Here is a 16,616-nt window from a genome sequence, read left to right as displayed (position 1 = left end):
CTGTACAAATTGTAAATAGCCTTTCGCTCCCTGTATTTTAGCCTTGTTACCTTCAGAATTTGGAAGAGAGTACTCCAGTCAACATTGTCAAAAGCTTTATCTAAGTCTACAAATGCTAGAAATGTAGGTTTGCCTTTCCTTAATCTTTCTTCTAAGAAAAGTCGTAGGGTCAGTATTGCCTCACGTATTCCAACATTTCTACGGAATCCAAACTGATCTTCCCCGAGGTCGGCTTCTACCAGTTTTTCCATTTGTCTGTAAAGAATTCGTGATAGGATTTTGCAGCTGTGACTTATTAAACTGATAGTTTGGTAATTTTCACATCTGTCAGCACCTGCTTTCTTTGGGATTGGAATTATTATATTCTTCTTGAAGTCTGAGGGTATTTCGCCTGTTTCATACATCTTGCTCACCAGATGGTAGAGTTTTGTCAGGACTGGCTCACCCAAGGCCGTCAGTAGTTCCAATGGAATGCTGTCCACTCCGGGGGCCTTGTTTCGACTCAGGTATTCCAGTACTCTGTCAAACTCTTCACGCAGTATCGTATCTCCCATTTCATCTTCATCTACATCCTCTTCCATTTCCATAATATTGTCCTCAAGTACATCACCCTTGTATAGACCCTCTATATACTCCTTCCACCTTTCTGCTTTCCCTTCTTTGCTTAGAACTGGGTTTCCATCTGAGGTCTTGAAAATCATACAAGTGGCTCTCTTTTCTCCAAAGGTCTCTTTAATTTTCCTGTAGGCAGTAACTATTTTACCCCTAGTGAGATAAGCCTCTACATCCTTACATTTGTCCTCTAGCCATCCCTGCTTAGCCATTTTGCACTTCCTGTCGATCTCATTTTTGAGATGTTTGTATTCACTTTTTCCTGCTTCATTTACTGCGTTTTTATATTTTCTCCTTTCATCAATTAAATTCAATATTTCTTCTGTTACCCAAGGATTTCTACTAGCCCTCGTCTTTTTACCTACTTGATCCTCTGCTGCCTTCGCTACTTCATCCCTCAGAGCTACCCATTCTTCTTCTACTGTATTTATTTCTCCCATTCCTGTCAATTGTTCCCTTATGCTCTCCCTGAACCTCTGATTTAGTCAGTTTATCCAGGTCCCATCTCCTTAAATTCCCACCTTTATGCAGTTTCTTCTGTTTTAATCTACAGTTCATAACCAATAGATTGTGGTCAGAGTCCACATCTGCCCCTGGAAATGTCTTACAATTTAAAACCTGGTTCCTAAATCTCTGTCTTACCATTATATAATCTATCTGAAACCTGTAAGTATCTCCAGGATTCTTCCATGTATACAACCTTCTTTTATGATTCTTGAACCATGTGTTAGCTATGATTAAGTTATGCTCTGAGCAAAATTCTACCAGATGGCTTCCTCTTTCATTTCTCTCCCCCAATCCATATTCACCCACTATGTTTCCTTCTCTCCCTTTTCCTACTCTCGAATTCCAATCACCCATGACTATTAAATTTTCATCTTCCTTCACTACCTGAATAATTTCTTTTATCTCATCATACATTTCATCAATTTCTTCATCATCTGCAGAGCTAGTTGGCATATAAACTTGTACTACTGTAGTAGGCATGGGCTTTGTGTCTATCTTGCCCACAATAATGCGTTCACTATGCTGTTGGTGGTAGCTTACCCGCACTCCTATTTTTTTATTCATTATTAAACCTACTCCTGCATTACACCTATTTGATTTTGTATTTATAACCACTGAAAAGGCTGCTGCCCCTCTTCAGGAACCGCACGTTTGTCTGGCCTCTCAACAGATACCCCTCCGTTGTGGTTGCACCTACGGTACGGCCATCTGTATCGCTGAGGCACGCAAGCCTCTCCACCGATGGCAAGGTCCATGGTTCATGGGGGTAGGAAGTATTGTTTACAGATCTGATTTTAATACTGTATAAGTTGGGGTACCACAGAGCAGTGTTCTGGGACCTCTTATTTTTTTGTTTGTGGAAATGACAAAGATTCCATTCAATGGTTTGCACATAACCCTGCTTGCTGATGATATAAATGTTGCTGTAATGTAAATGGCGGACTGTTACATGCCATATAGAGGAGATGTTCAGTTGCAGACAGGCACAGCATAGACACTGCTATACATGTTAGCTTTTGGCCAAAAGGCCTTCTTCTAAAACAGAAAATGTGCCAATTCACACAAGCACAACTCACATGCGCAACCAGTGTGTCTGGCCACTGTGAGCAACTTTACCTGATGGTAGAAGCACTCTTGGATGGAGGGGCTAAGGAGGAGTCTGGGGCAAGGTGGAGAGGGATAGGGTGGGGGGGGGGGGGAGGTGTAGTGCTGCTTGTGGAAGCATGCAGGGATGTAGGGCTGAGGGGGGGGGGGGCAGCAGAGGAGGAGAGAAGTAGAGGAAGGGAAAAAAAATGTGAGAGACTAGTGGGTTCGGTGGTGGAATAAAAGAATGTGTAGTGCTGGAGTGAGAGGAGGGAACAGTATTGGTGGGTGATGGACAGGGACTGCCAAATGTTGAGACCAAGGGGATTACAGGAATGTAGGATGTATTACAGGGAGAAGTACCACCTATGAAATTCAAAAAATCTGGTGTTAGTAGGAAGGATCCATATGACACAGGCTGTAAAGCAGTCATTAAAATGAAGAACGTTATGATAGGCAGCGTGCTCAGCAACTGGGTGGTCCAGCTGTCTCTTAGCCACAGTTCGTCAGTGGACAGACAGCTTGTTGGTAAGTAAGGCTATGAGAACAGGTTGTGAGTCATTCTTGGGTAGCTCAGTTGGTAGAGTGCTTGCCTGCGAAGCCAGAGGTCCCGAGTTTGAGTCTCAATCCAGCTCACAGTTTTAACCTGCAAGGAAGGTTCAGCTTGTTGGTTCTCAAGCCCTCATAGAATGCAGCACATGGTTGCAGCTTAGTTCGTAGATCATGTGGCTGCCTTCACAGAAGCTCTGCTTTTGATGGAACAGGTGATGCTTGTGACCTGACTGGATTTGTTGATGGTGGGAGGAACGTTTGGAACAGGTCTTGTATGTAGGTCTCTTACACATACATGAGCCATGAGACAAGGGGTTGGGACCAGGGGTGGAGTAGGGATAGTCAAGGATATTGCGAAGGTTCGGTGGGTGGTGGAGTACCACTGTGGAAGTGGTGAGAAGGATAGTGTATAGGGTAATCCTCACTTCAGGGCATGACAAGAAGTAGTTGAAACCCTGGCAGAGAATATGATTCAGTTGCTCCAGTCCTGGATGGCACTGAGTAACGAGGGTAGTGCTCCTTTCTGACTAGATGATGGGAATGAGGAAGGTCGTAGGTGACCGGAGTGAAAAAGCACAGTAGACCTGTTTCTGTGCAAGGCACTTCCCAGAACCCCACCTTGCCTCAACCTTCACTAGTTCGTGTCCTTCACCCATCTATCCCCTTCCCCGGTCCCAATCCAGCAATTCACAGCCTTCTATTCCATCAGCGTACTCACTAGTCTCTTCTTTTCCCCTCCCCTACTTCTCTCCTCCTCCACTTCCCTTCCCCTCCCCCCTACCATGCCCGCTCCCCCATCACCACCCCCACCGCACCCCTACCCCTCCCCAGCCTCAAACCTCTTGAGTGCACCTAATAGCCCTACCTTGTTCCCACCATGTCCGTACTTGCTCCCACAACCAACACTACACCCTTGACCACCCCTACACTGTTATCCCTCCTCATCCCCACCCTAGCCACTTCCTTACTCCCTCTACCCAGAATGCTTCTCCCACTAGGCACAGTTGCTCACAGTCTGGACCTAGTGGTCAGACACATTGGCCTTTGTGTGTGTGTGTGTGTGTGTGTGTGTGTGTGTGTGTGTGTGTGTGTGTGTGTGTGTGTGTGTATTTTACAAGAAGGTCTTTTACCAAAACTCACATGTGTAGCAATCTTTTTGTTGCGCCTGTTTGTGGCTCAACGTCTCCTCTGTATAGTGAGTAACAATCTATCCTTTCGATAATATTGTCATTATCCCATCCTGGTTTTCCATTGCTTGGTTTAAATGTTGTTATAACTGATATAAACCATATATTGCCAAAATCAGTAACCAGAGTGTTGGAATATTTACAAAATTGGTTTGAAATTGAGATGTTAACTAATTATACCCATTACAGAAAAACAGTCGCCTAATGACATAGACCTCAGAATGCAAAATAAAGAAATTGAGAGGATGGCTGTCACAAAATTTTTACGTGTCATTATTGATGAAAATTTAGGCTGGACAGCACACATCTTCTGAATCACTAACAGTTTAACCTCTCCTTGCTTTGTGTTACGTGGAATTAGTGTTATGTGTAGTAGAATTGTCTACTTTGCTTAAATCCATTCTGCCATTAGTTATGGTCTCACTGTCTGGGGTCATAATAAGAGAAACATAAAAACAATCTTCACTGTACAAAAATGAACCGTTAGAATAACTATCAACAGTTCAAGGCTAACAACTTACAATCATTTACTTCAAGAGCTGAGTATTTTACCTTTACCATGACTCTGTATACAAAAAAGTGTAAACATAAAAAGGTACACTGACAATTTCAAAACTAACTCAGATTTTCATTCATATAATACAATAATGTGCAATGATATCCATATAAAAAGAGTAAACGAAGCTTTAGTTAAAAAAGAAACAAAGATTCAAGGTACTAGATTGTATAGCAAACTTCCAGCATAGATGAAAGAAATTAAAAAAAATACCTGCATTTAAGGAAGCAGTATTCAGATATTTAATAAGTTCATACAATTTTTGTTTTGTGTATTGGTTTTCTGGTTACCACGGCTTTATTGATTGATTATCATTTATTATTTGCAATTCACTGTTGCTGTTTGAGTTCACATGTTGTCGTTTTGTTGTTTGGAGATAGTGGTGGTGCTGTGGACGGTAAAAAATGGAGAGCCAAGTAGAGAAATCAGAACATTTCTGACATATGCATCTGTTTGAGTTCAGTAGAGGCATGACATCAGCTGAGGAAGCTAAAAACATTTGCGCCATGTATGGGGATAGTGCCATTGGCAGAGTATTGCAAGAAAATGGCTTTCTTGTTTTAAGAACAATTGTTTTGAAATTAGTGACTCAACACATTCAGGAAGACCTTTGAGGATTGATGTAGATCATTTAAACACATTAATCCACAATAAACCATGACAGAGTACTTGGGAACTGGCAGATTTGATGAACTGTGATCATTCCACCATTGTGTGACATTTTCGTGCAATGGGGAAGGTTGAAAAATCAGGTGTATGGGTACCAATGCTCTAAGCTAAAATCACAAAAATCAGTGAGTAGCCATATGTGCATCTCTGCTTGCTCATCATCAATTGGCTCATTTACAACACTGATCATTCCTGTCCTGTATCGTTACTGGTGTTGAGAAATTGTGTCTTTATGCTGACATAAGGATAAGAAAGGAGTGGTTGAGCCCAAACAAAGCGACAACTCCCCATACAATGACCTGTGTGCATCCACAAATGATAATGTTATGCATGTGATGGAGCAGCGACAGCGTGTGGTGTACTACAAATTGCTTTCCCGAGGTGTACCCATCACTGCTGACAATTATTGTCAACAACTGAGGTGTCTTCCCAGCACAATCCAAGAACAATGACCAGAAAGATTGTGCGAAATGATGCTACTCCACAATAGCACCCACCCACGTTCTGCTAAAGTGAGAAAAAACAATGTACGGGAGTTGGCTTGGGAAGTCATTCTTCACCTACCTTGTTCACCAGGTCTTGTGCCCTCAGATTTTCACCTTTTCTGCTCTCAGCTGAACAACCTTTAAGGACTTCCTCTCTGGATGAAAATGCACTCCAAACATGGCTCAGTGATTTCTTCATTTCAAAACCACGTGATTTCTACAGTTGTGGAACCGAAAAGTTGCCCAAGCATTGACAGACTGTTGTAAATAGTGAAGGAGTGTATATTATGGATGGCTAAAGTCTCTGTTATGTGTGTCTGTTGTGTTCATTTTGGAAAAATGCTATGAACTTATGCACCAACCTAATACCATGCATTTGTACGTAAATGTCAACTATGTATTCCATGTAAAATATCTTTCATTATTTTTGTAATGAACTGAGTTGTATATGCAATTTTTAATGTGGTATGTATAATGCTATGTATTTATCTGATGAAATCCACCCAATGTAGATTGTCTGTGAATGAGTAAACTACTACTACTACAACTGGATCGATGGAATACAAGGCTGGTCCCATAAGTACATGGTCTGACAGCGAGATGGCAGCTATTGTTGAAAAATACTTCTGGATTAGAAAGCATATGATCTATTCTACTTTGGGAGTGCCTGCTCCTGCGTTGATAACAGTAAAATATTGGGTAGCTGAGTTTAAGTGAGGCTATATGAGCTGCCAAGACGAGCATCGCAGTGGTCAACCAAATGAGGTGAAGAGTCCAGAAATGGTGAAGAAAACCCACAAAGCGGTACTGAATTATCATCAGCTGAAAGTGCGCGACCCAGCAGACATAGTATGCATTTCAAAAAGTGTGGTACATTGCATATTATCTGAGAATTTGGCATGGGAAAACTATGTGCAAGGTTTTTACTGCGTTTGCTGACACTTTAGCAAAAACAGTGTCATGAAGATGTTTCAGTTGAGTTTTTGGAGACATTTCACAGCAACAAAGCTGATTTTTTTGCACTGTTTCATAGCCATGGATGAAACATGGGTCCACCACTTTACTCCCAAGACAAAAGAACAGTCAAAACAATGAACACAGATTGGAGAACTGACTCCAAAGAAGGCAAAGACCATTTCATCTGCAGGGAAGGTCACGGTGTCGGTTTTTTGGGATGCACGTGGGATAATTTTCATTGACTACCTTCAAAAAGGAAAAACTATCAATTGCGAGTACTATGTGAGCTTATTGCAATGTTTGGGTGAAGAAATCAAGCAAAAACAGCTGCATTTGGCCAAGAAGAAAGTGTTGTTTCTTCAGGACAATGTACCAATTCACAAGTCCGTTATTGCAATGGCCAAAATTTATGAATTAAAGTTTGAATTGCTACCTCATGCACCCTATTTGCTTGATTTAGCCCTCTCAGATTATTTTCTGTTCCCAAACTTGAAAAAATGGCTCGGTGGTCGAAGATTTTCAACAAATAAAGACGTGATGTTGGCTGTTAATGGCTATTTTGAGGAATTAGACAGTTCTGATTATAAAAACGGTATCGAACTTATTGAACCTCGCTGGGAAAAGTTTATAGAGCTGAAAGTAGATTATGTTGAAAAATAAAAACATTTTTTCCAAAATTTTTGTATTTTCTTTGTTGGATTGGGTACTTACGGGACCACACTCACATGCACGTAAATAAAAGAGGCAGTTACTGGTGTTTCATATATTAATAAATTTGAATTTCATAACAAACAAAAATGTAATCCATGTGAATCTTTGCAGTGTCTGTGTCAGTGAAATCAATGGGTAAATAGAAAAATACTGTTAATATTTGATCTGCTTGATTATATTATGGCAGTTGTATCTCACTGGAAGGAATCGTTAGGTGTAAGAAAACTTCTGATGTAGAAATTATACAGGATAGTTCATACAAGCCAGCTATTCTGATTTGGTTTTTCATTTTTTCTCAAAACATTCTGGGCAGATGATATTGTATTGATACCTACCAGTAAGCCACAGCTGACACCTTCTCAGTTCTTATGTATTATTATTAGCCCCTGCAGATTGAAGTAAATTCTTGTACTGCACAACTGTTGCTTATTTTTTGTTGATGTTTATGTTTTGTCATTTTATGAACAATGTTCTGATTTTTACATGTTTCATTTTTCTGTTGCAGCAAAGATAGTTCAAATAATTTTTGGTCACTATGGTGTAGTTACGTGTCTCTCACGCTCTGAGTGCAATATTACATCAGACTGCTATATAGCATCAGGCTCAGCTGACTGCACAGTATTGCTATGGCACTGGAATGCACGAACACAAACCATTGTTGGGGAAGGTGAAGCACCTACGCCACGTGCCACTCTCACAGGCCACGAGCAGCCCGTCACCAGTGTCGTGATTTCTGCCGAGCTTGGACTTGTAGTATCAGGTTCAACAAGTGAGTACAGGTGTCAGTGCAAGTTTTTATCATTAACACATCCAAACAATTAGTAGAATGAAATGTATTTGGCAAAGTTTCCACGACTTGTTCAGTATTTAAATGGATTTGTGTATTTAATATGTTACTGTACTTCCAGGTGGTGTCTTTTATTCAAGATTCCTCTCTGTAATAACTAAAAAGCTCAAGTGCTTTTCACTGAGAAATTTATATCATTGTGTTGATCTTCACATGGGTTTGAAGTAAACTGATCTTATTTTCACATGATACTATCATATAGCATAATCTTCTGGAGCAATGCAGTGAAGGTCAAAAACAAACTTATTTTACAGACTGATGCAGTTAGAATATTGCACATGGCTGGTAGAGTGGGTCATAACAAGCATATTTCACATAGCAGCCCATGTCACATCCCTTAGCATACAGTGCTAGGTGTTGTTGAACAGCATTGCACACTGCCAAGAGGGTAGGCACACAACATGCCATCATGGCAGCAGGTCTGCAGGGCAACATTTTCAATGTATTTGTGGCATCAAGATAAATGAGAAGTCGAGGTGATGTTACTTTTATATAATCTTTATCTGAAAACTTTTACAAGAAGTGCTCAAAATGATCCGTCCTGCTTGAATGCACACCGTGCAATGATGCTGGAGTGACTGTCACCCACTTTCAAGCACTCCTGGCAAAGTGGAAATTGCATCAGAGGCTGCCATAATGCACACTATCAGCTCTTTATCAGTCCAATGGGTGTTTCATAGACAACAGATTTAATGTGGCCCCAGAAGAAAAAATCAATGAGTATCAAGTCAGGGGAACGTGCAGACGATGCCACCAGCCCACTGCACCCTATCCAGTTCTCACCAAAGGTTTCACACGAAGGCATTCACATTGCGTGTGCTAAGTGCACAGGTGCACTATCGTGTTGGTACCACATTAGCTGTTGCATGTTGAGTGGAACATGATCCAACAGCTCTTACAGAGTTTCTTGTGAAAAGATTAAGTATTTATTAGTATTAGTTGAAAACAGTCTTGGTTGCAATTTTAGGTTTTTTATTTATCAACTATGTGTTTCACCTTATTTATGCATCTTCAGGCTGCTCTTAATTTGGTATTTCTTAGGACGATCAATTAGACAGTGTAGCTAAAGGGCATACTGTTTGATGGATCGTCCTAAGAAATACCAAATTAAGATCAGCCTGAAGATGCGTAAATAAGGTGAAACTTGTAGTTGATAAATAAAAAAACTAAAATTGCAACCGAGACTGTTTTCAACCAATACTATTAAACACTGGTTTGCTGAGTCATGCCACAGATGGATTGGAAGAATTTCCAGATTAAGTATTTGTTTGTGTTCAGTCACTGATGGGATGTATGGACTGACCAGATTACCACTTACCAAGCCGGCTCAAATGTTGGCACTGAAGTGATCTTGATGACCATGAACAAAGACAGTGTGTGGATTTTCCCATGTCTGCACTTCTTGATTGTAGCTGTTCAACATACCTTCTCAGCAGAATTCAATTTGATGTGGAGAATCATTTGGGTTAAGGCGTTGACCTTCTGGAGGCGTCAGGAGTGAAAATCCTCTTCCTGCCATGTACGCCAAATTGTGGAGTGACTTCCACCCATTTCCTGTGCAACATGTGCCTTTACGAGAACGTGCCATTGTAAGACGTACCTCAGGTGATCCAGTCCCTCATAGTGACCTGTGGACGGCAGTTAATGTGTGTGGATGTGGCACTCAACAACTCGGAAACTGCCGAATGTACAAATGTTGGGCAGCGTGAGCACTTCCATCCACCAGCCTGTAAGCACAGTGCATGTCTGCCCTTTCCTCCCCAGAATAGCATTTCATTTCCTGTCCAGTACATACAGTAACAAACACAAGAGTGTCCCCATTTGATGACAAACTGATGCAGGGTGAACCATACTCCGCATTGTGCACAAGTGCTGCCCTCTATGTAACACCTATCAGACAGATGTTTCCACAGCCAAAAGCAATGCATTCACGTCCCACTAAGAGCTGGAAAACCCGTAGTGTTGTCCTGCCTGAAATATCTGCAACTATGTCGATTACAGCGTTTGCAAATAAAGGTTATAAAACTTCAACTCTTTTACTGTGATGTCACAAATACTTGCCTACACTATTGGAGGTGCACGATGCTGTTCAATAACGCTGTATGCTAAGGGGTTCAAACACGGGTTGCTATGTAAAATAGGTTTGTCGTGACCCACTCTACCAGCCGTCTCATTGCCTACATTCATTTCAGATAAACCCTATATATTTTCTAGTGGAAATGTCTATAACGGATTACCAGTGGACAACAAGCAGCAAATTAAAAATTTCCAGATGTTAAAAAAATGAAATAAACAATTAGCTTATTTTTCACCCCTTCCACAATTTATGAGGATGTATGCTTTTGGGGATGTGAATTCATCTCGATTGTGATGTCTGTGTTAAACGTATCATGACTTTAGAGGCAGCTCACAGCATCCTGGCTAGAGCTATAGTGCACTGTTTAAAGCATTATGTAGCAACTTTGGCAGCATGGCTTAAGAGAGGGAGCAGTAGCATTTGTCAGAGAAGCTGCTCTCCTCCATACAAACATACACATAAATAAAGGAAACCGGGCTTTTATTATCAGTGAGAGTAGATTATCATGTTTCAGTTTGTTGTTAGTACAGTTTACAGGAAGAGGCTGCAGTGGTTGCTTCTGCCTTCTGTAGTGAAATACTTGCCAAAAAAAAAGCCACCCAGATATCCCCATGACTTGATAAGATTTCGAAGTGGTGCAAAGATTTGCAACTAGCTTTAAATGTTCATAAATGTAAAATCGTGTTTTGTAACCCTCGTTGCCAGTTTTTGTAAAGGCCTCATCATTACTGCTGTGGGGGCCAAGTTGCCACTGTTGTTACAGTATGCCGGGTGAATGAGTTCGTGAAATGGCTTCTGGTGCAGTACACCATTAAGACAATTTCTTCCTGCCACTATTAACAGGACAGGAGAACAAAGGTTCTACAACACTCCAACAAATGAGTTAAAAGGTTTACTTATCTTTGTGACTAGTTGAATATTGAAGTCTTGCAACACTTCTTGTAATATAACACAAAAAAAACCTTCAGTGGCTAAGTGCAAATAATCATAGGTAAACCTAACAGTATGTAGCAAATGCAATTACTACAAATGTCTGTTCACTTGAAGAGTTCACTATACAACGTTCCCTGTCTATGTCAGCCCTGGACGACGATCTATAACCAATTGTACGAGAGCTGCTCTTCTATCTTATGAGTAGGCTTCTGTCCGTTGTCATCTGGTCATTGGTGGATTGTACTCGGCTGGCAATTGGCCGAGACAAAGTCGATATCTTCATCGTCAGTGCCACCCTTGCCACCGGTGGAACTCATTTGAGTGCCGAGTCTCTGTGGCACTCTCTCCAGCTCGCATCTTTGCATGTTAGTCTACAAAGGATACTGGTTGCAAATCACTTGTGGGACCCACACTGGAATATTTCTCAAGTGTGTGGGACTTGTACCAGGTATGTCTAAGGGGATAGAGAGAAGGGCAGCATGCATGGTTACAGATTTGTTTGACGTGTGTGAGAGTGTCACAGAAATGCTAAAGAAGCTGAACTGGGCAGACACTTGAAGATAGGCACTAACTGTCCAGTGAAAACCTGCTTACAAAGTTCCAAGAATTAGCTTTAAATAGTCAGTCTAGGAATATACTAAAACTCCCTACGAATCGCACACATTTAAACAGTCATTCTTCCACCACTGCTTACGTGAGTGCAATGGGTAGAAGCCCTAATAACTGATACAATGAGAAGGATGGTTTGCATTGCATTTCACAATGTTTTGCAGGGTATGGATGTAGATGTAGGAATGTGGATGGCTTGTACGACACAACTCATTCACGTCTATGAATGCTTATATTGGTGGTGGAATTTATGGAAAAATATGTCACTGAATGGAAAGAAATGTAGAAATTTGACAGTAAAGGTAATGTACAGTTGGGCAATGAAATACTGTTATTAATCCGATTATAATGTGTACATTTTAACTTGAGTTAAAATGTTTAAAATTTCCTTCAGGTTGAGATGATGATACAGAATTTTGTCTCCTGATTTTAAGTAGTTGTGTGTTTGTCTAAGCTTTCTGTTATTAAATTATTGCTGTATGAATGTTAGGTGTTCAATTTACATCTAATGACTGTTTTCTTTCATGCTTAAACTTACTTGTAGCATATATAAATTCATGTATTTTGTAAATAAAGGAAATCAGTCTTTGTTTATCATTGTGATTTTCTTCAAATGTATTTGTATCATTTTCAAACAATGGAAAATCCAGGATGGAATAGTAACAATATTATGAAATGGGTAGATTGCTACTCACCATATAGTGGGGATGTTGTGTAGCAGACAGCCACAACAAAGTGACTACTAAACACAAAAGCTTTTGGCCAGAAGGTCTTCTTCTGAAATAGATAAAACACGTGACCACTGTCTGTGGTTGCTGAGGCCAGACTGTGGGTAACAGCACGTGATGAGAGAAGCAATCACACACACAAGCAAGGACACCTCATGCATGCATACAGGACCACTAACTGCAGGGTCTCGGGCCAGAATATTGTATCATTTTGTCAGAATTGTCATTTGTTGAAGCATAACATGTAATGTCCATTTTTTTTCCTTAAGTAGAAATTAGCCATTGAATTACTGTTCAGTTTGACAACCATTAAGATTCAGTGATGTAGACAGTAGTTTAATTTTTCATCGAATAAACTAAAGGTGTGTTTCATTGTGTGCTTTTTTTTCCTTGTCAGATGGACCTGTTCTTGTTCATACAACATTTGGAGATCTTCTAAGGTCTTTGGACCCTCCTTCAGGATTCCAGTCTCCAGAGAACATAGCTATGTCTCGAGAGGGTGTTATAGTTGTCAACTACGAACGTGGACACATAGCTGCATTTACAATAAATGGAAAGAGACTTCGTCACGAATCACATAATGACAACCTACAGGTAATACTGATTCGAATTCCAAGTTGTATATCTTTTGTTCACCTTTGTTTTTCTGTTGCCACTGTTTGTCATAACTGCCTTAACTTTACTGGGTTTACCTGTATTTACTTGTTAATCACTACAGAATCTTAATAGTGCTTTGTTTTATCATCATATGTAAAAATAAATTTATGGATCTAGTGCAATACAGTATGTGCATCATTAACAAAACAACATTGTATCTGTTCTTGAAATTACTTTATTTACGGATGCCTTGATTTAGGTCCTCATTTTGCAGTTGTTTCTTCCTTGCTTTTACATGATAGTATAGTTACTGAGCATACTGTTTTCAGTGTCTGCTTCTGAGCCGTGATGGAGAGTATCTCATGACAGGAGGAGACAAAGGAATTGTGGAAGTGTGGCGCACATTCAATTTGGCCCTCCTGTACGCATTCCCAGCATGTGATAGCAGCGTTCGCTCCATAGCTCTTTCGCATGATCAGAAGTAAGTATACTCATTTTTCAGCTGTACATACACATTTATTATCTCTTGGCTCTCCTGAGTTAATGCTAATTATTACTAATGTGTACCATTTCAGCAATGAATGCTATCAGTTACATGACTAGCTTTAAAAAAAATTAACATTTTTATAGTGCCTGTCTCAATCAACCATTCAGATTTGTATTTATAAACAGTTTATTTATATCCTGAGCAGGAAGAATGATGAATCTAATAAAGATGATTTTTCACCATAGGTTCTTATTGGCTGGCCTTGCAACTGGATCCATAGTGGTGTTTCATATTGATTTTAATAGATGGCATCACGAATTCCAGCAGAGATACTGAAAGGAACCTTTGTATTGTGCTCATTTACTTCTGAAAATGTGGTGTTCCACATTTAGCTGAAAAGCCTGTGGAAATGAAATTCTACTTCATTTGTTGTTATATGGTGCAAAATGCATAAATTTGTTGAATGGTTAAGATAGAAATATTTTTGAAATGTGTGATGCATGGAATCTATAAAAGTATTCCCAATGGTGTGCTTCAGACAGTTCATCCAGTGATCTATTTGTATCACAGGGATAATTTTGCAAGAATTTTTATATAATGATTTTGTAGCAACATGTCAGTTCTGTTAGAATGTTTACACCAATTTATATGTGTTCAGTATGGAAACTGTGTGTATTATAAACTTTGCATCTGAGATGGAAATGTGTGTGTAGGTGCATATTGGTTTCATCACAAGGGAATTTACCTTCCTGTTATATGACATGTTGTCAGTCATTTTACATTTTCAAGGTAACATAAACAGAGAAGATACTATTTTCATTTACAGTTGAGTTCCTAAGCATTATATATTTTGAATTTGAATTGGAGTTGCAGTATAATGTTCACTAAGGCATGGCAAAACCATATACAGAAAAAAATATTCTCTGGAACATGTACAAAAGTATTATATTCTGTTTCACATTCCGTTGAGAGCAACATTAACTGCAAAAAGAAAAGAAAAAAGTGAAAAAAAAGAAAAAATGCTGAGTTATAAGATGTAGTGTTTGTGAAGCAAGTAGAATGTGCAGTAGTGTATTGACACAAAAATTCAATTTTTGCCAGTTTCTGATCATGTGTCATTATTTGCTAAGAAACTGGGGAATAATAAAGCCATACCGATGAAGAGAAATGTAACAATAAATTTATTTTAGGTAATTTGAAATTTTTAATACATTTCTGTGAAGCTTTGGCTTTAAATATGTGTTTACACATGAAGTGAACCATTCATTGTGTTTAAAGGAAGGCAATTACATTTGCGAATGCTGAGACATTGCTGTTTGATTGTGATTATATTATGCTTGAAATTGGACTGTACAAATATTAGCTAATGCAGCTTTGTCCAATGTTTCATATAAAATATTGTGATACAGAACATTGACAGAATCGAGTATTTTATTGTCTGTACATTCCAAGTGCTGTGATTATTTTCTTTACTCTTAGCTAAGGAAGAGAAACTGTGCTACAGCGGTTACATGTCATAGCAACTATGTAAATCTGTACATATTTCAAATTTTGCAAGTACTTAAATGATGTCACACCATAGAAATAAGTGAATTCAATTACTAAGTTAACTTGAATGCGTTTTCAGTTTGTTAAACAGGGGAGAACATGTTTTAAAGATTCTGAAACACTTTTTTTTTAAATTTATTAGTGATATGATAGAGATATTGTGGCACAATAATTTCTGGGATGGAACTGTTGGTAAATACTACTCTGAGTACTGTACTTAAGACCACATCACCTTGAGTTACAACTAGCTTTATTTTTACACCTTTTCTCTCTCCAAAGTGTGTTTTTTTTTTTTTTTTTTTTTTCCCCTCACCATTCCTCAACTGTGTTGTCAGTTGTCATTCTGAAAGTATTCTGCCATTAAATTTGCTTTTCTAATGTGTTCACATCTTGGTGGTTGGATTGATATTTCAATTGTGGTTATGGGGTTTGTGCACCAGTGGTTTTAGAATAAAAAATGTAGTTGTAGTGTACTAAACACTAGTAGTGTGAATTCCATTTTTAGGAAAACAACAGCTGCCAAATTTTGTATCTCTTCCCAGATTCTTGGAAGAAATCTTGTTGTATTGTTCTACATAACTAACTGCCTCTGCTTTTCAAAGTTCAGAAAGAAAAACCTCTGCAAAGAAATTCATTGTTCCCATGTTGTTATTAATTTTAAAGTATTTGAAACAGTACTTAATTGTATTTTGTACATTGTAATGTGTTGTGAGAAGTCAACTAAAATATGTACTTAATTTAAAAATTAGTTTCTTTAGTTTGTTGTAGATGCAGTAGAAAATTTTATGAAATTGTAAAAACTTTCACAATGAGTATAATTTGGTATTAGGTTTGGTGAGTGGACAGTGTGTTTGTTATATGATTTATAATGATAAAATGTAGCAAGACTAAATTCTTTGCCCTAGCAAGCAACTAAACAATGAGAAAAGAGATGGAGACATCTTAATTTAAAAACAACACACTTCTTTACTCTCCAGATCTAATAAGGCATTTGCTCAGTAACTTGATATAAATGAATAAAATATGATTCAAATATGTTGCTCGAGTTTATTGTTTCCAGTATAACAAACACAGTGTTTTTGTGTGTACAAGGGAATATGGAAAATTCTACTTAAATTGGGGTATTGCAGCAGCCAAAAACATTATGGTTGTTTTTCCATTAACACTTTGCCAGTTCTAAGATTTGATTCACATTTTTCCATTGGCAGATTTATTCATTTCTGAAAGCTAAAACACATGTCTAGCTTAACAGCACTTTTCAACAATTTTTGACATCTTTACAGATAATATTTTTTTCACGAAGTTTGTATTAGATCTCGCCCTTGATCATAAAATAAATTGTTTGCCAAACCAAATCAGTCTAGTTTAATATATGACCAATTTATTTTGGTAAGTTTTGTGATTGTTATACCTTAAACTCACAATAGTGGTTAACTGCCACACAAAAAAATGAAGAATTCTAGTGGAGAAC

At 38.8% G+C, this 16,616-nt stretch overlaps 1 protein-coding gene across 1 annotated transcript in view; it reads left to right on the top strand.

The window, feature by feature from the left end:
- LOC124804992 (neurobeachin) overlaps nt 1-16,180 on the top strand; it is a 1,009,542-nt gene extending 993,362 nt beyond the window's left edge. Inside the window, exons 48-51 of the mRNA XM_047265386.1 lie at nt 7,825-8,088; nt 12,911-13,107; nt 13,440-13,591; nt 13,843-16,180. Coding sequence (XP_047121342.1) covers nt 7,825-8,088; nt 12,911-13,107; nt 13,440-13,591; nt 13,843-13,933 — 704 coding nt within the window. The 3' untranslated portion in view covers nt 13,934-16,180. The remainder of the gene's footprint in view (nt 1-7,824; nt 8,089-12,910; nt 13,108-13,439; nt 13,592-13,842) is intronic.
- Nucleotides 16,181-16,616: the final 436 nt, after the last annotated feature.

Source organism: Schistocerca piceifrons, chromosome 7 (genome assembly GCF_021461385.2).
Source record: "Schistocerca piceifrons isolate TAMUIC-IGC-003096 chromosome 7, iqSchPice1.1, whole genome shotgun sequence".
Lineage (NCBI taxonomy): Eukaryota > Metazoa > Arthropoda > Insecta > Orthoptera > Acrididae > Schistocerca > Schistocerca piceifrons.
This window is presented reverse-complemented; position numbering and strand designations above follow the sequence as displayed.